This window comes from Coloeus monedula (genome assembly GCF_965178545.1).
Source record: "Coloeus monedula genome assembly, chromosome: 4".
Lineage (NCBI taxonomy): Eukaryota > Metazoa > Chordata > Aves > Passeriformes > Corvidae > Coloeus > Coloeus monedula.
The window spans coordinates 70362449-70389107 of record NC_138784.1 but is presented as its reverse complement, the minus strand read 5'-3'; the positions used below and the strand labels follow the sequence as shown (position 1 = coordinate 70389107).

Here is a 26659-nt window from a genome sequence, read left to right as displayed (position 1 = left end):
GCAAGTTCAATTCATGTTTTCAGCTCCACCCAATGATTTCAGAGTCAAATAATTCAAAGGAGAAATGTAAATTTGGGTCAAATCCCTGACTTGCATGGTTTTAATAGTCCTATCAGCTATCTAGTAGCTGTGCTGGCTGAAGACACTTTTCTTAACAGAAAATTCAAGTATCAAACACACATACAGACAATTCATCCATTTCAGTCAAATTGTTTCATTCTGATCTGGGTGAAATGCTCTGTCAACAGTGTCTGGACAACAGGACTATGCACTCCACTGTGAAAGTGGGAAAAAAAACCTTATACTAAGAGAACTTCAGTGGTAAAAACTATCTGCTATTAAGAATCACAACTAGAACCTATCTCCACCTTACATCACAAATAAACACTTAAATGACTCAGTCCTTCCACTAAAAAACAAGGTCAAAAAACTACACGTGTGTTCCAAGTCTATGCAGCATGTGGGGCTGGTGTGAGCACAGCATATCAGTCTCTTACTGGGAATGATGCGCCCAATACCATGCAAAAGGCAGCATTTTCAGTAAAATATGCCCAAAGCAAGGCTCTGCACCTGCAGCCCAGTGCCTCAGCCTGCATCTCCAGGAAAGTGAGATTATCCACTCCCTCCATCCAGTTCCAGCCTAAAGGCACAGCAGGCAGCAGAAAAAAGAAACGTATTAGAGACTGACCCTGTGTCACTGTGGAACTACGGGGCACTTTCAGCACAGAAACTTATACCAGGGAAATCATCTCCGATATTAACTTAATCCTGAAGTCCTGAAAATCACCATGAATCATAAGCAAAAGCCAATGAAAAGAAACAAACCAGTTTAAACACCAGGAGAGATGAGATAATATTAAAGATCTCGATCATCCATAGCATTGATGGTCATAAACTTTCCATAAAATCAAAAGGAATCTTTCCATGACCTCAACTATGGATTAATCAGGCTCTGTGTGGTCTCTAGCAATGAACAGTACCAAAGTGTGTGAAGACATTCTCTGTCAAGCCCAATTTTAGCACTTTCATTTTTTACTTCATCTTTATCCTTTTATGGTAGCATCTGCTGCACATTTGTGAAACACGAAAGAGCAACAATCAGCTTTCATACACACTGGATTGACATTTATTTCCACCAAGTAGTTAAAAGGAACAGGTAGGCTGATATATTTCTGTTTATTAGCAGGAGTAAAACTAAAGTACATGAAACCATTTCCTCCGTCTGTACACAGGGCAGGCTCTTTCTTAAGTGTTTTTGGACGAAGTAGATCATAGAGGTCAAACATGCAGATCGGTTTTATGTAACATAAGTCTTGAAAAGAAACCCTGACCTGTGAAACCACAGTCCATTCCTTCAAAAATATGTTCTATAATATTTTCTTAAAGCAATGAAGGTCCTTTTCAAAACTACATAGGTTTATTATCTACCTTACAGCTATTTGTAAGAAAAACTGCTCAGGAACCTCACTTGCTTATGTTCCAGTTTCTATCCCACTTCAGTTCAGTTAGCTGTTCCAATGTTTGGAACTCCCTTCTCTTAGGATTGAAGAGTTTTATCTGGACAATGGCCATGGTCTCATGCTGTGACTCTCAAATACAAGATCAAGCTTTCCACCAAACATGCAAAAGAAGCACAGCCCAGGAGAAACAGTCACAGGAGGCTCTGTGTGATGTCTTTAAAAACATTAAAACCTTACATACCCAGCTACAACAAATTCACCTCCTACATTAGGAAAGAATTACAGCCTTTTGCATTGTCAGTATAAATATATCAAAGGAGTAGAGAGCAAACCACAGCCTTGTTGAAGTTTTTTTGGATTGGGCTAAATCATCTTCTTTTACTCTCCCCTCACAGGAAATGCTGTTCCATTGATCACACTAATCCCTCTGCACAACTATCAGTGTATCTTTCTCAAATGTGGACTAACACAGTTGTACCACGAAAAAAACACACTAGAACCGCATCTCATGGCAGAAGCTATTTTCACCACACCTTGCTCTCTTCTGAGAGATTAAGGGGTAACTTACTACTTAAAATAACGAAAAAAATATACAGTTTCAGTGGTTTGAATTATCACTAAAACCTAAAATGGGAGAACACCTCAAAGAGAGGGAAACACTGATCTAGCCCGGCTTCTGTAGTTTGGATCTCCTCCACAAGTGGGTGCAGTAACTCTACGTATAGCGACATTTTTTAAAGTTCCACCAAAACAGCATTTTTGCCCAGATTTAGCTGGCTGTATAAAAGTGAGAATTTCTGCTGTTAGAAAGCTGAAATACCATTTGGTTAAATGAAGACTGCAATTCTGGCATCTCACGTTAGTTATGCTGTCAAGGATGGCAACATCTTTTGTTCATAAACAAAATTAGCTGCAACTGAAAATTAAATTTAACACTAAAATGTTAGGTTTCTAAAGGCCTATTTAGCTTTCAGAACATGCCGTGTCTTCCAGCCCTCTAACAGGAAGGTTCTTCTATCTCATAAAATTCCCTCTGCATATAAATATGAGTTCATTTGAGTTAAAAATTCAATGCAGCTGATACAGCAGCCTGGGAACCCGGCTACCTGACTTAGAATTACATGAGCTCTTAAGAACAGACATTTTTAATAGTTATAAATACAATCTTAAGAATATGTCAAAGTGCCCACATTTATCAGCTGCCTTAACACAAATCAACAGCACTCAAACTATCAGTTATGGGGAAAAATAAATGTTTTCTACTTTGAGAGTTTTTGTGCCCAGTATTACAGGGTGCTGCTGGCAAATGATGCTACTTCTTCCATTTATTTCATACTGGGGTCAAATTCTGTCCTGAAAAAGCCATGCCATTTATGAAACATGTAACTTTATTCCCATTGTTTATTCCTTTATTGAGTGGCTTCCTTTCAAGGCAGCACCCAGCCATTCTATAGTTTCCAAATTATCCTTCACAGGAGTTAAAATTTTAAGCCAACTGAAGTCTGTGAATCAGCTCAAGAGAGAAGCCAAGATATCAGAACTATACTTTCATATTAATACTTAGATAAATCGATTAGCTTTTCTAAATCACTTTTCAGAAGAAATTCTCTGATCCAAACACACATTCCAGCTGACAGCAAACAGATTCAATGGAAGCTCAGCAACAGGGTCTCATGGCAAGCCCAAGGTCAAACAAAATACAGGTTTTCTCGTAAAGAATGTGCAAAAGAGACACTAGCAACATTTTAAGCACGATTTAACCAACAGCACTCTGAGAAAGGTACACTGAAGATAAACATCATTAAAAACTCCTAAGGCACTTTAAACTTGTTACTTGCACTTTAGTGCTATGATTCTAGAAACAATATCAATTACTTAGCAATTAAGTTGATGGGAGGAAGAAAAGTAAGTGGAAAACGTTTCATTTTTATCATGGTGTTTAGAAGCATGGATGACGCACCCAGTGCCAAATAAAATATGAACAAATACTGCAGAGCAAACAACAACAAGGATTATCTCGCATAACCAGAAGAGGGTTAGAGGCAGCTCCATGTTATCAAACTTCCCAACAGCTGAGGTGTTACAAGGCTGGAGGAGACATCCCCAAACTGCAGGTATGAGAGTACACAAGGAAACATCGTATGGAAACACCACCATGCAAGGGACACGCAGCCACAGACACAACAGCTGAACCACGGGGCTTAAAAAAAACCCTCACGCTACTCTGTTAATGCTTGACTTGGGACTACACAAAATGAAATAGTGGTTGATGAAAAACTTAAGCTGACAATGTGCGCTCACAGCCCAGAAAGCCAAAGGGGTCCTGGGCTGCATCCAAAGATTGTGCCCCTCTCCCCTGCCCCTGTGAGAGCCCACCTGGAGCACTCTGTGCGGTTCCGTGTCCCAACATAACAAGGACATGGAACTGCTGGAGCAAGTCCAGAGGAGGCCACCAAGTTGATAAGGGGACTGGAGCACCTCCCCTACAAAGACAGGCTGAGGAAATTGGAGAAGGTTGCATGGACACCTCCGAGCACCCTCCAGTAAATGAAGGGGCTACAGGGAAGCTGTAGAGGGACTGTTCATCAGAACTGTAGTGATAGAACAAGGAGTAATGGGTCAAACTGAAAAGAGGAGAAATTTAGGTTAGATATTAGGAAGAAATTCTTTACTGTGAGGGTGGTGAGACACTAGAACACGTTGCCCAGGGAGCTGTAGATGCCCCAACCGTGGCAGCGTTCAAAGCCAGGCTGGATAAAGCCGTGAGCGACCTGGTCTCGTGGGAGGTGCCCCTGCCCATGGCAGGGAGTGATTGAAACTGGATGATCTCTAAGGTCCCTTCCAACCCCTTAAAATTCTATGAGTCTATGAAACAGCTCCGCGCAGGAAACACGCAGGCACAGTGAGGACAGCAGAACCTGAAAGGATAGCACGTTACTCAGTTACTCCTTGGCTCGGCTCGGGGCAGGGCAGGGCAGGGCAGGGCAGAGCAGAGCGAAGGCGACGCTGCCGCAGAGCGGGTCCGGCACCCGGCAGCGCTGAGGCGGCGGGGGCGGAGCGGGCCGGGGGCGGGGCCGAGCCCTGTGCGCCGGCGATGGCGCCGGGCAGCGCCTGGAGCTGCGCGGGAGGTTCCGGGCGGAGCGGGAGCTTCCGGGAGAGGCCGGGTTGAGGAGGAGGAAGAGGAGGATGAAGAAAGAGCAGGTGGCGCACTGCCAGTTCTCCGTGTGGTACCCGCTCTTCAAGGCCGTCACCATCCGCAGGTGAGGGCGGCGAGGTGCGCTGGGGGCTGTGAGAGGCGGTGCGGGCCGTAGGGGTGCGGTGTGGGGTGAGGGTGGGGAGGAGTGTGGGGCGCGGGAGGTGGTCCTGCCCCTCCACTCCGCCCTGGTGAAGCTCATCTGGAGTGCTGCGTCCGGTTCTCGGAGCAGGAGGGACATGGAGCTCCCGGAGCAGGTCCAGTGCAGGGCTACGTGGATGATTAAGGGACTGCAAAAGCTGAGGGAACTGGGCCTGTTCAGCCTCGGGAATGAAGGAATGGTTTGGGTTAGGAAGGACCGTAAAAATTATCTGGTCCCCGTCTGCTGCCACGGGCAGAGACACCTTCCTCTAGACCAGGTTGTTCAGAGCCCTGTCCAACCTGGCCTTGAACACTTCCAGGGATGGGGCAGCCACAGCTTCTCTGGGCAACCTGTGCCAGGGCCTCACCACCCTCACAGGAAAGAATTTCTTCCTAATATCTACCTAAACCGACTCTCTCTCAATTTGAACCCATTGCCCTGTATGCTGTCACTACAAGCTCTTGTCAGTAGTCTTGCTCCGTCTTTCCTGTAAGTTCCCTTCAGGTACTGGAAGGAGAAAGAGATGACTGAGAGGGAAGTTCATTAATGCATATAAATATCTAAAGAGGGAGTGCCAAAGGGTGGACTAGGCTCTGTTTGGTGGCACCCAGAAATAGAAAGCAAGGGGAAGAAACTGATGCACAAGAAGTTCCACCTGAACATGAGGAAGAACTTCTGTCTTGTGCAGTGACCGAGCACTGAAACTGATTGTCCAGAGAGGGTGTGGAGTCTGTGTCACTGGAGATATTCCAGAACTGTCTGGACACACAACCCATGTGCTCTGGGATGGCCCTGCGTGAGCAGGGAGGTTGGATCAGATGAGCCACTGTGGTGCCTTCCAACCTGACCCATTCGGGGATTCTATGGGGCTGGGCTGGGTTGGGTTGGAAATTCGCTTGTGGTGGGGCAGGGTTGGGTGAGATAGAGGTGACCTGTGTGGGGCAGAGCTGGGGTGGAGGTGGTGAAGGATTGAGTGAGCCATCAGCTCCCATCCTGGGAGCTGGGGTCTTGCCTCTACACTCTGAGGGGGTGTTTTGGGAAGCCCTGGGGCAGGCCAGGTACCCCTGTGCTTCCTGCTCTCCTGGTGTGACTCCATGCTCAGCATTAGAAGATACCCACACTGTTCCTACTATCCATGTCCTGCTATCCACACTGCTGTTCCTACTTGCTTACTTAAAAAACCTGACTGAATAGATCCAAACCAAGTGGCTGACTTGGTGTTTCTGTGTATTTCTGGAAGGCATAGAAAATTCTTCAGGTTCTAAGGTGCTGCTACAGGTCACGAGATAGTTACAAGAACTACCAGTAACTCAGGAAAGTCAGGACAGTTGCCCTGTTGGATCAAAAAGTGCTGACATCATGCTTTTAGTAATCAAAGCATTTGATCTTTTATGGTTTTTAGTGTTTAGCACAGGCTTATTTTTGGTACATTTAGTGATAGTCCTGCATTTTTGGAACATTAAGATGGCATAGGCAAGTTTTGGTTTGGATTTCATAAGGGAAACCTTTAATTTGAGCAACTTGTTGTCTCCTTCTCACAGGCTGCCCACAATTTACTTGGAATTTCTTAGAGCTTTGAAGGAGTGGGGTATTTTTGTGTATTTAGTCTAAAATTTTTGTCCTATACTACCCTGGAGGGAAAATGGGCATTGCTTTTTGGGTGTGGCATAAAATGGGAGAAACACTATGGAAGAACAGTTCTCTTAGAGGATAAAACATAGTGTTATTGAAGTATGTGCTATTAAAAACCCAAATGATTTTATTCAACTAGGTTTTTATTATAGCGAGTATTAATAAGGTATTAAAGAGATTTTCATTTTTCTTCCAGTGTCATACTTCCCCTGCCAGAGAATGTGAAAGAATATTTGCTGGATGATGGAACACTCGTGGTTTCTGGAAGGTAAGGCATGTTTTGTCCCCAGCTTCCAAGTATTATATTTATATTTTATAAATATAATATATATGTGTTTTATATTCACAGCACCATTTTGTATATATATATTGTATTGTGCATGATGAGTTTCTGAGTTTGACCAGTGTGACTGCAGTAAACCTCATACTGTGTAAGCATGTGAATGGGCTGACTGTTTTTAGTACAGCTCGATTTGCTGCTGCCTGAAGAATCCTAAAATCCATGAACTACAATTCATGCTAGACCATTTCATTTTTTCTATGCTTTTCCCTGTGGAGTGTACCAAGCTCTGGAATGCTCAGCTGCTGGTTTGTGTTAGGTCCAATTCACAGGCTTGACCTGTCCCATGCCAGTCCAGGGGTGAAGTGACATTACCTGAGTTTAGTTCTCAATAAAATAACCTATATACAAACTCAATAATTAGGAACATTTTATATAATCATTTGCATATGTGTAATGCATGCATATGACAAAGCTGAATGTCCCATATGTACACCCATGCCAGGATTTTGGATGGAGAAGAATGAGATGGATAGATAGCAGGAACAGTTGGTAAGAACCCAGGCCTTGCTCTTTGTGTTCTGCTTGGGATCTCACTATGTGGTCTCCTTGTGAAATGGTTGCTGCATGCATCTTGTTAATGATGAAACTCAGAAATCAGTGATTCCATGATTCCCTAACTGGTAGTTTGCCCCTTGCAGAGCAACCAGTGAGGCTGTGAGTGAAAGGGAGCTTTGTCTGATTTATAAGATAGCAATTTATGTAAAAATTGAAGCTGTTTAAATGCCTTGTAAAGGTGAAAGGGTTTATTTTTAAATTTAATTTTTAATTTCTATTCTTTCCTTTCTAATTTCTTTCTAAATTCTTTTTCTTATTAAAGGGTATCCAGAAAATTAGAATTGTTTTTTAAACCATTTTGGATCAAAAGTAGTGTTGTCACCTGCTTCTGCAGAATTGTGCAATTTATTTAGCAGCAGCTGTTTATTTTAATAAGCCTTCAGAAAAGCTGAATTTGAGGGTTTGACTTAACAGCTGTGTTCTACAATTTTGCTGTCTTCAATGGAGTAATGGACAGCTGTATGATTGACTTAAATTACATTTTTAAGATGTTTGCAGTTAAAATCCTTTTTAGAAACCATTTTTTTCTGTGAGTTGAACTTTCTTAGCTAGAAGTGAATGTGATCTCCTTGCAGTCAAGGGCAAGATTGCTTCTAACCTTCAGTGCGCCCCTATCTGACCTCTAGATCTCAAAAACTGGATTGATGGTTTAATTGCTATGGAAGTGCATTGAGGGACTGCAGAGACTCAGCTCGTCTAAGAATTGACTTTTGGCAGGGATGTACATTTGACCTTGCCCTGTTTGCTATGCTGTCCACTTTCCATAGGTTCTTCTTTTGTCTGTATGCTGAGTCTGAGGACATTTTCTTTTCAGAGCCAGAAATTCACATGTCAACATTTGAAACTCAAGGTTTATGAATTTTTCTTGGAAAGGGAGTATGGAGGCAAAGCATAATCTAAATTGAACTTGTGGAAAAAAAAAAAGTTCAATTTGTGTTTATGTTAGACTAGAGTAAAGTTGGAAAAGAATCATTAACTGGGTGTTGAAAAGCTTCAATTGCAGTGTTTTAGATCAAAAACTGATCTGCTAATTTGAAAGAAGCAAAGTGTTCAGGGTAGGACCTCGTCCTAATGCCAGGGTGTTTGGTCTTCTGTTTTCAGTACTAGCTTACTGATTTTTCTCTGCCAGGGTTTTGAAGTTTTATCTTCTTATGGAAACATTTTGAGATCAACAGCTGGAAATGCTGTGGAAATATAATGGATATGGTCAAGTCAAACTCCAGTGCTTAATGATTTTTTTCCTGTTAATTTTTTGTTTCAGAGAAGATCCTCCAAGTCATGCTCAGGAGGGGAGTGATGATGCAGAGGAGATACAGGTCAGTGTAAAATGCAAATTAATGTCAAGTCTTTTAAGAAAAATATGAATGTATAACCTTTTCTGCATTATTTATAGGTGTGAAGATTCCTTCATAGAAATCATTATCATGTGGTAGTTGCAATGAAAAATGTAGAAACATGATTATTTATGCTGTGACATCCGGGAAAGTTTAAATGTTTCTGTGATCTTTCATGGAAGACTTTTTCATTTTTATTTCTTGATAATTGCATTTGTAATAATGAGTAGGGAATGTTGAAATGGAAAATTAGGAGTACATTTGGAATAGTTACTTCAAGAAACAGCGAAAGTTTCTGAGGGCATAATAACTCAGAAGGTCATTCTAGAAGAAAACCACTGAAAAATGTTGTAAGTACAACGTGACAGAAGGTACAACAAGGAGATGAAAAAGAAATAGAAGTGAAACTAATGGATCATGGGTCTAATGATGGAAGTGCTAGAGCTGGAGACAAGCTCTAGATAGGGAAGACTGAGTTCTGAAATGTCTATCTTCCTGATATAAATCACAATTGAAATATACAGGGGTTTTTTTATCAATACTTTAGAGTAGAACTTCTGCTGAATATACAGTATTTTCCCTGTCTTACTTTACAGCCAAAATAATTGCAGGATGGTGATGTTGTGCTGTCTGGGGCAGTGATTTGATCTACATATTGTAGGAGGTTGTATGAATTCTGATGTTCTCATAAATTATAAAGGATGTCTCAGGAAACTGGTAACCTTTGATTTGTTCTTATTTTTAACAGTGGTCAGATGATGAAAACACTGCAACACTTAAGGTAAGGTCCTGTAAAAGCCCGATGTGGGTTCGTCAGCAGTTTCCTTTCTTCAGCCTTGTGATACAAACTTATTGCTGGTTAGAGATACCTCTTGCTGTATTTAACATTTTTCAGACTATTTTAGATGGATGGCAGTGTAGATGTCTGTAACGTCAAGAAAGTTTTGCTGGCTTAATTTTATTTAACTAAAAATAAAACACTTTTCTTCATCCCCAACAATCATACACACTTGTTAGACTGTAGGAAATGAACTGAAGTACAGCTCTAAATATAGCTGTCTTTCATTTTCACCACTTCGAATATCTCCAAATTATTTAATCAGACTGGATGCAGAAGAAACTAAGCCCCTGCAGCTCAATCTTCACAGCTCTTCTCTTAATATGCCATTATTTCTTCCTAAGTACATCTCTTTCTGTAATTTTTTTTTCTTTTCCTGTGTTTATGGTCTCCTTGCACTGTGCCTGGCATGGAATGAGAGTCATAATGGATGCAAACCAGGCTTTCTTGATCTTTCTTGCATCTTTTTTTGAAATTTGCTGTTGCCGTGTCACTGTCAGAGTTAAAATACTCGTGGTACTTGTCTGCCATTGATAGTGTGACTTCAGTCCTTTAGCTCCCTAATGTTCATCATGGTGTGGAATTGCTCATGTTGGATTAGGTGCCATATAATCACAACCCTGCTTTGGGTCCGCTTCTGCTAGCACAGAATTTATAGCCCAGAGTTTAATACATTTCAAATTTGTGCACACTGATTAATCTTCAGTTCAAATACTTAACCTTTGGGAAACTATATTCCTTAAATTGTAAATTATTTAAAACAAGGATTTTAGGATCCATCTTATCGTTTGCAAAGTTCATAGTAATGATGCTAAAAAAATAATATCAGAGTTTTGAATCAGGTTCTGTTATAGTATGGAACACAATAAGGAATTACATAATTAAGAGGTATTTAACCTGTCAGAAGAACACAGGTCAAATGACTCTACTGTATCTAGGTAAGTCTACAGCTTCCTCATGAGGGAAGTAGAGGGGCAGAAAATCCTGTTTTTAAAATAACTTGCATTAATATTGATGGTTACAAAGTCAAGCATTCAAAATTCAGGAAATGATGGAGTCTAGCTTGTTTATGCAGTTTTAGAACTTGCCTCTTGTGTGTATATTTATCCCTTGTGTTAATCAAGTTACACGTTGGTAACATTTTCCCGAGGAGGCTTAGTATGTGCTGGTATTACATATATAGTAGGACTCCCGATTCCTGTCAAAACAAGAGGAGTTTGGATCAGAATGCAGTGGATGAAGAGTCTTACTTCTTGCAGGAACAGTCTCTAGAATCGACTGAATGTCTAAAAATAAAATAAGAGAAGTGGTTTTTTCAGTTTTCCAAGTGTAGTTTCCCATGGAGACTAGGTAATGTACGAAGGGAAGGTTCAGAATGTTTGAGGTTCAGTCTAGGTCATTGCACTAAAATGTGAGGAGGTTTTTTCAAGTGTTTGCATCTGGGGAAGCTGCAGTGAGGAGATTCCAGAATGTATGAGGGTTTTTTATTCACTTGTTTGGCTGTGAGGGCTTTGTTGTTTAAGAAGCATCAATTAGCTTTAGCCTAGAAGTTACCTTTGAATTGAGTTTATAAGTAGGCAGAAATAGTGTTCTTATATACTTCTTGCTATAAATCCTGTTACATGAAAGATCTTTGACATATGCTTGAAATCCTTTTGTATTATTTTAAAGGTCAGCAACCTGTTTTTTATCTATAGCACCACATTCAGGGTAGAGTTTGGAGCAACCTGAAGAGCTGGGGTTTTTTTTACCTCAATCTTACATTTTCAATGTTCTTTACAAGGCAAGGTTTTCTAGTCCAACCTTTGCAGTGTGTCCTCTATTTGGAATTAATATATTGTTAAGCAGCTACTTTGAAGACCTAATTTAAGAGCTGATGGGTTAAAGTATTACTAACGTTTTATAAAACTAGAGCTTAAAGGAAGAGCTGTTATTCAAATTGCCTATGAGATGCTTAATTCTAAAATTTCTCTTTGAAAGTTTAAATATTACTGGATCTTATTTGTTTACAATAATCTACCGCAGGGTATAAACCCATAGGTAAGGGTTTAAGGTTTGGTTATTTGACTTGTATTTTTTGCCAGCTGTTGCAGATTTCATTATGAATGTTACGAAGTTTTGGGTTTTCTCCTGAAGTTCATGGTACTTGCTAGTACCAGATTTGATTAAGTGATTTTATTATACACTATGTTTCTGGGGTTCATACTGATTTTGGACATATTTCTTCTGGAGTATGGATCTCTAGTAATATTTAGAAGATGGCTAAACTTCACTATTAAATGTATTGAAACTGATATTTTTGCTGTTGTTCTTCATTCAGGCACCAGAATTTCCCGAGTTCGCAGCTAAAGTTCAGGAAGCAATAAGTTCCTTGGGTGGCAGTGTTTTTCCTAAACTCAACTGGAGTGCTCCAAGGGTAAGAATGCTGACTCCCAAAACTTGTAAGAGATGTTGTCATACAGAGTGGTTTGTGTTTGTTTTCTCTAAATGCATTGGAAGGAGGAAGAGACTAGTGCTTCTGATGAAGGAAGAAGTGATAGACAATATATCCGTGAAGTGGTGGATTCTTTAATCAACCATTTCACTGATATCTTGCCTATCACTAGACGGTCATGGTGCATGTTTGGGGAGGCTGATGCAAGGCAGCACTGGCTTTCTTATCTCAAACCCTATATCCTGGTCACAGATGGTTGTGCGATGGTCAGGCTCTCTGTTTAGGATACTAGTTGAAAACTTTGCCTGGGATAAAGATGAAAAGCCCCACAATTTTTAAAAAAGCAATAAACTTGCCTCTAGTTATTTTTAGGTACTCTTAACTATACCATAAGGATGGCTGCACCCAAATATTGTTGTTTTGTGTTCTCAAGAGACACTGTGTTCAATCAAGCATTCCAAGAAAGTTCCTGGAAGCAGTAACGCAAAAACTTAGTTTTGCAAATGGATTTGCCCTGCTTTCATCAGAGTATTCATAAGAAAAACAGTAACTATTGTGTCTCTTTTAACCATGAATGAAGTTTTCCTCGAAATAAAAAAAATAATTCTGTGTGTATTTCAAATGTTGCATAATATTTAGATAGACCTGCAGCCTGCATTCTTTCCTGCTAGTAAAGGTACATTTGTGGATAATCTTGTTTCTTTAGGATGCCTACTGGATAGCAATGAACAGCTCTCTGAAATGTAAAGCTCTCAGTGACATCTTCCTCCTCTTCAAGAGTTCAGACTTCATAACTCGTGACCTCACTCAGCCGTAAGTAGAATTCCAGCAGACAATCTTAGTTATACACAGCCAGAAAAATCCAGAAGCAAACCAGAAAGGTATTAAGGTAGCACATGCAACCAGTGTGCTATGGCACTATGGATGAAGACCATTTTTTTTAGTAGCTTTCCAGAGCAAGTTGTGTTGTATTCTTGGGATTTTTTGCCTTCCCAGCCCTCTTGGTGTTTACTTGTTGCTACTGTCCTTATTGGTGCCACTTCTTATGGTAATACAGTGTGACTTTACCATGTCCTTTCCGTATTTTAAAGTTGTTGAGGTTTCTGTGGCTGCCTGGAACATGTCTAAGATTTCTGGTAACATATTTCTAGGGCTCGTTCTGAACCTAAGTTCTTGTAGCTCTTGGAACAAATACATTCCAAGTGACTAAGGATAGCAATTACAGATAAAATTAAAAATATTATGTGCTTGGGGTTTATTTTTATCTGCTCACATGAAGGGAGTACTTAATTGTATAGGAGCAGTTTCCTCCGTAGTACCTGCATCTCATTGATTTATGTCACTCATTTCTAAAATACAGCCTTTTTCTGAAAGAAAATGAAATTATTGGAGTTGATACTTCTGTTACTATGGTTACTTTTTTTTGTTCCCCAGACAAGTAGAATATCAAAGAAAAGGGGCAATCCATGGCTTGGTATCTGAGAGATTGTTTTCCAGTAATTATTCAATGCTTATTTACATTACTGAATTATTTAGGAGACTCAGTCAAATGCAGAGCTGTTGTTCTAGGTGCCTTATAGTGGGTTAACAGGTATAAGTTTCATGTCAAGTGGCTTATGTCTCGATAAAAATTTTCTTTTTAAGGTGTGAAACCAGTTGCATTAGTGCTGTGCAACTGCTTCTTTTTTATTCCTGCAACTCTAATGACTCTCTTCCCCCAGTTTTTTGGAACATGGGGAAAAAAAAAGGGGCTGTTGACAGCAAGGATGTCAGTCCAGTTCTGATGTTGGGTTTTCTATCATGCCTGACCTGCAGTGTCATGAGGTGCTGGGGAAGAGACTGAGGAGGAAGGGAGAAGATACTGGAGTGATAAAACAGTTTGAAAAATATGTTTGGCTTGGGAAGCAATTGAGCATTGATAATTTGTGATTCTAGTATAGAGAATGAAAGGGATGGGGGAGATGAGAAATCTGTAGTTTACATTTCAGAGGTGAGTGAATTCTCAGAAGTCTTTGGTGCCTTAGCAAGGAGCTGCTTCTCATGGTTTCCCCTAATGCGAGGTGGGGTGTCTGGAGGAGTGTGCTTGGAGGGTCAAGTAATAAAATTTAATATCTCCTTCGTTACAATGACTTTGAGGAGTGATTCTTGTAGGTCTGAAAAGAACTGCACACTTTGCATCATCCCTTTGTTAATATTAAATAACATGGGGTTTGTATTTACTGTCCTCATGTATAAAGAGGTCCAGCAAAAAGTACCCAGAGCTCCTTGCAGAAATCCTGTTTGGTTAACTGTTTTCTAGTGAGTCTGGGAGACAAGCAAGTGTTCAGCAAGCGCCACTTGATGTGGCAACTCATTGTATGGTAGAATGAATTGGTTCAACCACCTTCACTGATAGTGAAATCAGTGTGTTTTCTGTCAGGTTTAATCTTGGATCAGTTACAGTCAGTGCCTCAGCTCTTCGCTTCGCCCCCTGCAGTCAGCACTGGCTTGGTGGGAGGGGCAGCGAAGACATTCTAGTTGCTGTGGTTTGAGGTTTCACAGCATGGCCGTTGCCTTGAACCATCAGTGATTTCAGCTTAAGTTCACACAAGAACAGTAGTGGCTGAGCAGGCACACTCCCTTCTCTTGATCCTGCTGTGGGAGAATAACATCTTGCAAAAGGTAAAACCTCCAACTCCACTGCTTCAGTCCATTTAGGTTCCTTTCCCAATGTGATAAAACCACCAGATAGCACAGCTCAGCTAAGGTGGTAAATAAGTAACGCTTATGACATGACTGTGGGAAATCACCTTGGTCTCTCTGTATCTTGTAATTTATGAATATGTCATACTTGATTTAAGCATATATCATTGTCCAGTCTCTGCTTGGTATTTCTAAATTAAAAAGTTATTTGTACAAAATGTCTCCAAGCACGGCAATGATTATTGCTAAATCGGAACAGTGGTCGTCATTAATTATACTATTGATTAGCTGCCAGTTCACTAGTCCTTAGCAAGCAGAGATTAAAAATGTAGCTGGCATAAGAACCTGAAGTGCTGAACAAATGAAAATTACATACATAATGCATCCAAATCCCTTGGAAGGACTACTTGGATGGAGGATAAATGCACTATATTTCTACTTCATCAATAATACTCAGTATGGTCTAAAAGTTTCTTGCCCTGCATAAGTAACAGCTCAAATGCTGAATATCCTTTTTTTGTTGTTGTTGGCTTGTTTCCTGTTCAATTGTATGAACTTAAATATCCACTTAATGGGTCATAATATGGTGAACATGCTGCAATGGCAATTTGTAGGTCTGTGTTTTAATCTAGAAATTGAAGCCAGTGATGCAGGACTTAAGGCAAACAACTTTCTTTGCCTTTTTCTTCCTCTCCCATTTCCTATCTGCCTCTAAACATTGTTCAGGTCAGGGAATGCCCTTGTTGTAATTCTCAACCGTCTCAAGTTTCAAGAAAACTTCAACCATCTAATGCTTCAATACAAGCTGTTAAAAAATATGGACTCAGTGCAGATTTACTGAGCATGATTAAATTGCTTTGACTGTTTTAAAAGTTTGGATTCTGTCATGATGCTGGCACCTTGGTTGAAAAGTTCAGACAAATGAATTAACTTCCCTGCTTGTTAATTTTATATACATTAACAAGGACTTCAGAGTGATGTACTCATTAATGCAGTTGATGTTGTTTCTGCTTCAAAGTCAGCATTGTATTTTTACTTAGCTGAGTTCACAAAATATCTTGTGGGTGGTGTGATCTTAACTTTTCAGGCATTAATGTAGGCTTTCAGAAACTTACTGTTGTGTATATGTGATTAAAAAAATCCCTTTCTGACTGGGATTTCTGTTAAGTGATTACAACTCCTCTTTTGAACAAAAAGCTCTGTATAACCCTGGTGGATACATTGGTATAGAACACAGTTTTCTGCTTTATTGTTAGAATGGGTGGACTATATTTTGTTAAAACACGATTGACTGCCCACCTTGAGACTGGTAGAAATATTAGCAGTACTTCTAATGATGTGATAATGCCCCTGCATTCTGACAACATTTCTGATGCCAAACTTAATGCTTTTAATATTGAATTCCAAATTGTAGGGAAATTTCAAAGTTTTTCTGTGATGTGGAGGAATAACAGCCTGTGTTCTCCTAACAGAACATAGGAGGCAGTGTTGGATCATGAAGAATGTGCCTTGGCACTCCAGTATCTTTTTGCAGGAACAGGAGCTGTTAGTTTAGGCTTTAATATAAGCTGTTTCAAGGTAGGCAGTTCCACATGAGAGGATGTGGAAAACGAGGCCTTTGATGATGATTTTTTTTCCCTCTGGGTTTTACTCTCGCCCCATTTTTCCTAGCAATTTACAGTGTAGTACAAGATTCTGAGTGGTGCATGAATTTCCTATTTTAGTCCTCAAAGTTCCAGCAAGGTTCAATATTCAAGGAATAAAGATACAGTTCAAAGGCTGTTAAAAGCTTCTCCTTATATTTTTTTAAATACGGTTTTAAAATAAACTGAGATAATAGCAGGGAAGTATCAGGTACAGAATAAATTTTATAATTCTCATCATATTCATAATAGTTCCTAATTATCTCAGTGATTTGCAGATGAGTTCATGGCTTTCTTAGCAGGGTAGGTACTGGAGAAAATTGCAAACCTTCTTAAATTGCTTTTTTTCAGTGTTGAAAACTGACCTGCATAATGGCTTTGTGTAGCATGTCAAGTGGTCAAGTATTTGCATTTGGAGTTTGACACAGAGCTGCCACATATAAAGAGATCTTGATCCTTCTGCTCTTGATGTCTGTGTATAACTCTGTAAAAAAGCTGTTAACCACAACACAGCAAAACAGTTTCCCTTCACCTGTAGCATTCAAAATTACAGTTTTCAGAGGCTTCAGAAAATACAGCCCAGGCATGTCTCAATTTGAGCTTCCTGAAATCTTTCTGATTGTTCTTTCAAGTATGTCCAAACCTGAATAGGATGTGGGTTGAAGACACCCCACTTAGGGTTGTGCCTCTGGTGATCAAAAGGCCATCTGTAATACATGAGTTCACATGGGCCTCAACAGTAAATGCTACAATAAGCTGGTAAAAAGTATAAAATTGCAGCCTCAAGTTGCCCAAAATTTACCCCTAAATAGAGGTGATCTTTTGTCGATGAAAACTCATAATATTTAGAAGGAAAATTACATTACAGACACATGAGTTTGTTTTGTCTTCCACTGTGTTCTCCCACTTTGTCCTCATTTGTACTCAGTCCTCTGGCATTAAGGCTCAAGAAAAATACCCTTACTGTGACTTGCAGTATTTTTGCCTATATTTGTCATTTTGCCTGTTTGCTTGATTTTGCAGCAACACCTGCACAGTCTGTGGGGCTTGGGATGGCACCTGATTTCATTTTCTGACTTACAAGGGAAGCGGAGCCATCCTTCCCCACATAGCTCTTTGCCAAAATATTTGAGGGTCAAGTTAGGGAATAATTTTGATTATAAGGCTGGGGTTTTTTAACTGCTGGAAAACTGTGTGTGTTATTGGAATGAAGCAGATTGCAGGTACCTCGATCTCAGATACGGAATCTGTGAGGGGTAATAAGGTCCTCGTGTGCAGGGACTGTAAAACTCCATGTGCTGCCTTTATAGATAGAGTTTGTTATTGGCTTTATGTGTGTGTGGGATATTTTCTTCAGCATGATAGGCGTATACTCTAGTAAGGGAGGAATTTTGAGTCTAGGAAAACTGTGAGCTCTCATGGGTTTGTTTCTGTTGCCTTGACAGATCTTAAATTGCGGGGAATCCAAACTGTAGTTGAAGGATGTTATCTGTTTACACAGGCTTACAGATATAAATATGATGTGTTTGATCACTGTGCTTTTGGAAAGCCTGCCTGTATTGCCCTACTTTTCTGTGCATTGTGGATATTAAAGTCTAAACTAAAATGTGTGAAATTTATTTCTGCTGGCAGCATACAGAATGAACTCTTACGATAGCTCTTCACTTCAAACCGAAGGCTGGGCAGCCATGTCTTACAAATGCAATGTTTATGTGAGACTTTTGGGTTGTTGAATGAAGTTCACTGCCAAAAGGAGATCCTATAAATATTGCATTTAGGACTATTGCTCAGCAGTAACCCTTAACACAGTCCCGTGCTTCCAAGTAGTTTGTTTCCACTAAGGTCAGGGAGTAGAATTCAAAGGAAAACACATGTTCTTTTGTGAATTCTTTCTGAAAGTTACAGAATCTATTGCGAGGTTTACTGTAAAATGACCAAAAGGTACGTGGAAGTTGACTTCACTTATAACTGCCTCCATTCTTGCTCCATAGTTCCTGAAAGGAGACCCACAGTGTCAGCTACTTACAAGGGACAAAACCTTGACATCTGCATGCAGTTATGGAAATAGTTTTGTTTATTCCCACTCTCAAGAGATTTGTAAGAGTATTTCTTAAGGCTCTTAATTTAGAAAGATACCGTGCTATGGAATCAGAAATGCTGAGCAGCATTGCTGTTTTGCATCCTTTATTCATAGAAATGAATTGCTGTAAGGCATGATAATGAGTCTCTGTTGTGTGGTTTGGGAAGTTAAACATTAAAAGTACTTGGGAAAAAAACATGCTGCAGTGAAACTGGATTAGATTGTTCAAGTTTGTTGGGTTTTTTGAGAATTCAGTTAAGCCAACATAACAATACAAGGGGAAAGGAGCAGCACTGTTGATTCAAACAGAAATAAATCAACAGTGAGTAAATACATTTTGGACACATCCCTGTCCAGATTTGAGTGCTTCCAAATTGCGCTAGAAGAAAAGAGGTGATTTTTTTTTTCCCCCCGATAATTGTTAAAAGGAGGGTTGTTGTAGATGTGTTGCCTTTACTTGTTTTGTACATACTGGAAATAATTTAACAGTAGTTTTCATGTTTCACCATTTGGGGTTATTTTTCTCACTATGGCTAAAATCTTACATGTAAAGCAGATTTTGAAGCCTGTGCCTTACTTTTCTAGATTTATTCACTGTACTGATGATTCCCCTGATCCTTCCTTGAACTACGAGGTAGGACTTCTTTCATGATTTCTAAGTAATTTAAAAGAACTGTTCACAGTCTGGGTGACATTTGTGCTTGGGTTTGTGTCCATAAAATGTGTTATGTTTGTTTTATTCATGTTGCTTTGGATATGAGGGGAAATCTGGTTCGGCACTGCAGGTCATAAGAACTTCATGTAATTGCAGATCAGGTGAGCTAAAGTGCAGACTTGAGAAGCTTCCTTGCAATGTACTCTCATGTCTGTCAGGTTTTGACAGGAAGGACAAGTTCAGTAGCTCAAAGTCATATATTCTTGATGGTGAGCTGCTTGTGAACATCACACTGAGGTTACCAAGGTTGAGGCTTGCTGCAGTGCCTGAGGACATCCTGAACTGAAGTGGTCTGTCACATCTTATTTTTCCTATGTTTGTTACCAGATCAAAATATTCAGCTAGATATGCTATAAACTGTTAATATGGAGCTGCTTTTCTTATGGTAACATCTAGTCATCTCTCTAATAATAGTTTTTATGTAAATATAACATTTGTCATCATGCTGTGGGCTTAAAGGGCTTTTGAAAAGTGAATGAACCTTGTTTTATTTTAAAGCACTATCAAGTGTGCTTTAAAGATACAGAACATCTAAAAGTTGGAAAAAAGAGTTTCATGTTTACACTGTAGTTAGGAATGTCATCTCTGGTTACTGAAGCTTTCTGCTGCAGTTTAAAGGTGTTGGGAGTTTCCAGCACCCAGTAGCAGTAACTGGGCCTTCAAAACCATGGATCCTTCTGAATATTTCAGCTTAGGAAATGCAGAAACTTGAGAAAGTGCCAGAGAGATGCTTTAATTCCCAGGCAGTCTGTCCTATTGACTATAATAGTTTGCTTTCTATTTCTATCCTGTGTCCTTATTTTAACTGGTTTGCGCCTTCAAAGGCGTCACAGGATTCTGCTTGGGTGTGTACCAGAATAGATGTTGATTTGGATAAATTTAATTCTGCTCATCAGCTCCTTTGACTAGGGAGCAACTTTCTGCCAATTCCATGACAGATTTGTTGTGTTGTATATCAGAGTTTTTATTTTCCATGCTTTATCATTAATGTAACTTGGAAGTTGTTTCGTAAATGATTTCACAGTTATAAATACTGTACAAAGTGGAAGAGCATAAAATAATTAAGGTGGGAAGGAGCCTTGGGAGGTGTCTAGTCCATCCTCATGCTCAAAGCTGGGTAAGGAATGAGATCATACTGTCTTGCATGGCATTTTATAAAATCTGGTGTGAAAACCTCAATGGGTGGAGGCTGCACAACCTCTGTAAGGGAGCTCTTCCAATGCTTGACAGTCCTCATGGTTTCTTACGTACAATCTGAACCTTTCTGCTTTAGGATAGTTTAGACTATATGGTCTTTAGAGATGCCATCCAACTGAAAGCATCTTGTGATTCTCTGAAATTAATATTAAATCTAATTGCTTTGAAATATTTGCAAAGATGATTATGTGAACTGCAGTTTAAGATTGTTTTGTTTTCTAGTATCAGTGGTCATTTTATCATTACAGCAAAACTGTAGCTCTAAAAGGCAGACCTGTTGACAAAAGGACGCTGTTACTTTTCTGAAACAATACTTTGTCATTTGTTTTTCCTCCATAGCTTGTTCTTCGCAAATGGTGTGAACTAATCCCTGGTGCAGAATTCAGATGCTTTGTTAAGGAAAACAAGCTTTTAGGTAAGGAATTTCTTAAAAACAAAATTATTGGATGAAGTTCTGAGGAGTTTCTCTGCTTTCTTGAATGAGAGCTAAATCTGAAGAGAGTTCTTTCTTTTCACACCTCATTTCTGAAATTAATGGTTTATTCTTTCTGTAATTTAAAATGTGGTTTGCCACATCTCACTTTCCACTGTATTTGAAAGCCTGATAACACAGCATGCTCACCATTACAGTGGGAATATTCTTAATTTCATTGTTAATTCAGAAACTTCACCCAAAGGCAGTTTTGTGAGTGATTCAGGAGCAAATTACATCATCTCCAACTTGCAGAATGAATACAGAGGCAGTTGTGTGTTGTGCTGCAAATACATGACCCCACGTGGATATTATATGCAGAAAGCTGGGGGGGTCAGAACATCTCCACAGGTCGGGGGAGTGTCTTGAGTTTATGTTAAATTCACTGTAGCTTAGTTAGAACCTGCTGTTCTGTTACTCAGGTACAGAATCCTAAATGTAAAACATTTCAAGTGGCACTGAAGAGCCAGGGTATCCATCCACAGCATGCACAGAGCTGGTGGGTGCATTGGGAGACCTCTGGCAGCTGGAGAACAGGCAGATTGTGCTAGAGCATGTGTTGTAGGCAGCTGAGTAGGGTAAATTTAGGGTAATTTATGGTAAATTTAGCTCAGTTTTACTCCTCTGGTTGTGTTGACTATTCCCTGCTGACTATAGCAAGAAATGAGATACCTAGTGTACATAAAGGTGCTTGAATTGAGGGGTTTAATTTCAGGCTAAGTACTACTCTGGAGTTTGGTTTTGGTGTGGTCTACCATGCAATCTTTAGATATGAACAGAAACTCAAATAGCACACAGGATTAGTGCACATTTGTTCTTAACAAGGTTGAATCATTCTGCCTGAACTCTTCTAACAAGGAAATATTTTAGTAGTGATGGAGCAAATCCAGACTTTACAGGAAGGAAGGTGGTTTTTTTTTTGCTTTAGGATAAAACCAAGTTTGCTCACTTTGCCTCTCTCATGCCTACAAATTCACAAGCACCAAGCTCCATATCTACAAGTGGTCTCTTCAGGGTTCCTTGTGATGATATGGAAGGCCAGGGATATTGGCGATGTAATTCTCATTGTTTCTCCTGTCTTCTCGGCATGGTGACTGTGGGCTTGTTTTGGCTGTGCCTTTTTGTACCTGTTGGGAGCTGTCAGCAATTTGTTGCTGCATGCAGTCTGTGAACCTTTAGGAACACACTCCCTGTTCCTTGTTTCCTGATCTGGGTTTCCTATGGAGCTGCACATAGATGTTTTGAGCTGTGCTAATCCAGGTGCTGTCAACACACACCATTCTCCTAAGCCCTTTTATTTGTCTGTTCCTTCTGGTGCTCCTATGCTCATCTTCCTATTTTCTCTCCATTTATGCCAGTTGCAAGTGTATTACAGCTCTCTGTAACAGGGTTTATCTTCCTAGCAGCAGAGGTGTCCCATTAAGTCAGTATTGCTTAATGGCTCCTGACAGAGCTTTTTGAAGGGAAAAGACCTGAATCCTATCCTGTTCTGTGATGGAACACCACACCTGCCAGAGAGACATGTTGCTGTAATAACCTCTAAAACATTTGAATGTAGATTTATCATAGAACATATTTTTATATATATAGTAATATTTACTTTCAAATACCTCAAAGCATTTGTACACTGGATAATTAAGCACTGTGCATTTCATGACTATGTTTTGAAACCTAGTAGATCTGCCAATAATTTTTTTTTAGCTAGCACTCCAGCTGCATTTCTGAATGTAGTTCCAAGATTTTTCACAATGTGTTCCCAGTTCCCATGCTCTCAAAATTAATAAGCCTGTCAGTCAAACTAAAGAGTGATACTTGCAGTATAGTGAATGATTTTCCAGTTACACATCTGCATCCCCTGAGATACCATCATCTCTTGGGTTGTTTTTTAGGCTCAAGTTAAGCTTTGCAGTTGTATTAAAAATTCAAAGTTCCACTGACATCATAAAGTTTTTATATGAACTTTTTTAAAAAGAGCACATCTTTGGAGGTAGTCAGCATTGTCTTACAGTAAAACTCTGTGTTTTGTATATGGTTAAAACAGCAAACTAACGTCACTGATACATCTTCCTTGGGGAATTCTGTCTCTTTTTGTATGTAAATAGCCTGAATTACTCATTCTGCAGTAATGGGGCAGGTCTTGGATTTGACATTTGTCAGGCAGGGTATTGCAATGTTTTATGTTGACACATCCTGTGTGAGAGCTCTTGTCACTCAAGATGCATGCAAGTGTATAATCCTGTTGATGTCATTTTAAACCATTGTCTTGTAGACAAATGTGTGAAATTAAGAACTTGTAGGAGGATGGTTTGTCTAGTGCCACACAGGCAAGAAAGCCCTTGAGGGAGCAAGTGGGAGCACTAAAGTACTGGCCTGCATGCCACCTCACTGATTTTGGGGTTTAAGGTTTCACCTGTAGTGCCTTATCAAACAGGGATGTGTTATTCTGCACTTAAAAAATAAGTTAAATGAGCATCTGTGGTATCCAAGGATCTATCATCTTTGCTAATGTGCAAGCTTAGCTTCCACCCCTGGCATTTCATGGTTCCAAATTGTGGTCCCTACGTGTGATGTGCTGAACAAGGTTTTTCACCACAGTAACTGAAGGGAATAAAACTGAAAGGAAAATACAGGAGCTGGAAACTTAAACACAGGCAAAGGTTCCTCCTGAAATTCACTTTAAAATAGTGAAAGCATGTACGTAGAAAGTGATCTTCACAAACTGTAGAACAGAGCTGTTCAAGGAAGAGATTCCTAATGGAAGTACTTCAGGCATAGCAGAATAAAGCCAAACAGTAAGTTACTGATAATGGTAAAAAGTTGGGAAAACCCCATCTTCTGTGTCTGATAAATGTATTTTTCTGGTTGGGTTTTTTGCATGCCTAGAGCTCTTCATAATTATAATTAACTGAAATTATCAACAGGTATATCCCAGAGGGACTACACCCAGTACTACGATCACATCTCTAAGCAACACGAGGAGATCTGTAGATCCATACAGGAGTTTTTCAAGAAACACATACAGTATAAATTCTTGGATGAAGACTGTAAGTATCTTGATGGTATCTGTGGGTATACATCTCTTCATAACTGTTGCTTTCACAGGGCTTGGTTCTCTTTAACTTGGGGAGAGTCTGAAAGCTCTCGTGGCTACAGCACATGGAGCAGCAAAGGTTTGGAATGACATTGGCAACAAAAAAACGCTGAATGAATGTCTGGAGCTCTTCAAGAAAACACAAATGAGTGAAAGATCCCTTCAGAACGCATAATAACTTTTTTTTTTTAAGACTTTTTCTCCTTATACTTGAAAATATTTTTTATACCAGAAAAGTGAGGTAGGAGATCCTTGACAAAAGGCATTTAGTAAGAAGAATACTTGTTTATAAAGATGTTGTCAAATGTTTGCTGCTGAATTATTGATGTATTCCTTGAAGAAAGGATTTTTAAGTTTCTTTTCAAGAAGTTTTAATTATTTCTCCTAGAATGTCAAAGCACACCAGGTTTGGTGCTGAAACTTTGAATAAAGGCCGTATTGATACATCTAATCAGCCCAAGTAAATTGTCTTGTTCTTTAAATGTGAAGTCCTTTGCAAATTTGATTTGAAATAGTTTTCTAACATGGTTTAGTGAGAATTGAATGGTGTTGCATTGTGATGGGTGATCAATAGTGGTGAAAAACATGACGAAGAAATTTAAATCAGGTCTGGTGTGGACCAAACCTCAGCTTAGTAAATCCATAAGCATAAGAATTTTCTGGCAGTTTATTGTCATCTCTAAAGCTTTGAAAAAATCAGCCTGTAGGTGGGTTTTTAACATTATTGTTTTACTGAGCCACCAGAGCAGTCAAGTAGATCAGTCCTCTCTGACTGTCTGAAAAAGGTACCTTCAGGTGCCAGTCTCTGTTATATTAAAATTCTTAACAATTTGATTCTGCAGAGCTTCTTTATTTCAGTCCAGAAGAGTTGTCATGAACTGCTGCTTGGAGAAGACCAGTGGAATCAGTACACTAATTTAATAAGTCCATAGCCTTACATTTTGAAGTAAGATCAGTCATATAGATCTGGCATTCTGATTACTGCCTTTTAATTTTCCTCTGTGTTCCAATGTAATTTTAGCTGGTATGTAATCAACTGATAGATAAGAATTCAGGGCACTATTTTTGGAAATTGATGCCTAGATTTAGGCTCTGAAATGGCTGTCAGGTGAACTGAAAGGTCTGAAATGTCATCTTATATAAAGGATGCCATCTGAGTTGCCTCGAGGAAAAAGGAGGTTTCAGGGCAACCTTCTGGGATGAAGGTTTGTTAACCTTTTATTCTTAGGCACTAAATGCTAGTCCATCTGCAGAGAAATGCCACGCAGAAAATGTTTTCTGGGGTTTTGTGGGTGTTTTTTTTTTACCACATTTCATTTATTCCCCATCATCTCCCTTGATCCACTGCCTGGTAGCATATGTGTTGTTAACAATAAAAATCTGGGTTTGCTTGTTTGTTTGCTTTTAAAAGGAAAGGTATTACAGCTTTTTTCCTGACTTCTTGTTTCATTGGGGATTTTGATGCTGTTTGCTCTGCTTTTTCCAGTTGGTCTGGTAGCATCTCCAGATGGAAGAGTTGAGTCAGAGCAGCTGAAGCATTGCAGAGTCAGAGCAGTAGGATAACAGATGGGTGAATGCTTTATAAATGCTTCTAAATTATGTTAGAACCTTCTAAATACCTTTGATAAGAGCTCAGTAAGAGCAGGGCTCTGGAGGTGTCGATACTGCAGAGCTGGGCTTTGGCTTTCCCTCTGTTTTGAGCAGTTTCTGGTGAAGTTTCACTACAGTCTCACTGGCACGGGACACTCCTGCTCTGAGGTGATCCCTAAGGAGAGGGAACAGTTGAGGTTTTCTTCACGTTCAGTGTTTGTGAGTGTCCTGAACCAGTCCTCAGAGTGCAATCAGTCTGAATCCCAAGCTGTGAATCCCAATAGCCCATTAGCCCCAGTGGTTGGCATGGACTTGCTTTAAGCTCACTATAGAAACCATCAGATGCAAGGGATATCTTTGGGATATAACTAAGGAGAGGATGTGGTACAGGCACTAAGTTCAGTTGAACAGCTGGAGAAGAAATCCTGGGTTCCTGTTCTCCCCGTTGCATTGATGACTGGCTTAGCCACTGGGGGCTTGTCTTCCTGAGAAAATGGAGCCCTTAATCCTGGAGTGACTTTTGCATTGATGCAACTGAGCTTGTGCAAAAGCTGTGTGGATTTTTAGGCTGCATGGTAAAAACCAGCTACGTGCCTGGCTTTGGCTTTTGGAGTTGTGGTTTGCCCTTAGCTCAGGCAGCTTCGCATGAAATGTCAGATTAAGCTTTACATACATGGATGTGGTCAGTCAACATCCTAATTCCTGACAGGCAGCTTCCTGAGACTCAAGTGTTCTGCAGTCATCCTGAGTTTAGTTTATCCACATGTATTGGGAAATCTCTTAGCTGAAATATTCCCTTATTAGAGGAGGAAGTAACAATACAGCATTTGTCTGAGGCTTTTCTAAATATTTTTTTCTCCCTTTCTTCCTGCTAAGCTGGTACAGCTTTTGCATGTAGCCATGCCTGAATGCTTCCCTGTTGATTCCCTAGCTCAACAGAAAGACAACTCAAAGGTTTGTTTAACCATACAGAACAGAAGCTGATGGAAAGCTGCATATAGAGTCATGTTTAATTAAGCCAAGGGGAGGAACAACAGTGGAGCCAGGCAAGGCAGCTTTGAGTCAGTCACTGAGTGGTAACGGGGTTGTTTGGAGGAGTTGTTGGTATTAATTAGGTGTGCTGTGTCTGCTCTGGGTGATATCAAACATGGCCATTTCACTGCACCAACCCCTTTGTTCCTACAACTTGTTTGTCTTGTTAGCTGCTGAAATCCTAATGTCTGTGGAGCAGGAATTTTCTCTTATTAAATGTTTGTGC

General features: G+C 39.9%; 1 protein-coding gene across 1 annotated transcript in view; it reads left to right on the top strand.

The window, feature by feature from the left end:
• The first annotated feature begins 4546 nt into the window (after nt 1-4546).
• Nucleotides 4547-26659, top strand: part of CDC123 (cell division cycle 123) — a 33088-nt gene continuing 10975 nt past the window's right edge. Inside the window, exons 1-9 of the mRNA XM_082279989.1 lie at nt 4547-4720; nt 6624-6695; nt 8587-8641; nt 9408-9440; nt 11818-11913; nt 12638-12744; nt 18922-18970; nt 20588-20663; nt 23642-23764. Coding sequence (XP_082136115.1) covers nt 4647-4720; nt 6624-6695; nt 8587-8641; nt 9408-9440; nt 11818-11913; nt 12638-12744; nt 18922-18970; nt 20588-20663; nt 23642-23764 — 685 coding nt within the window. The 5' untranslated portion in view covers nt 4547-4646. The remainder of the gene's footprint in view (nt 4721-6623; nt 6696-8586; nt 8642-9407; nt 9441-11817; nt 11914-12637; nt 12745-18921; nt 18971-20587; nt 20664-23641; nt 23765-26659) is intronic.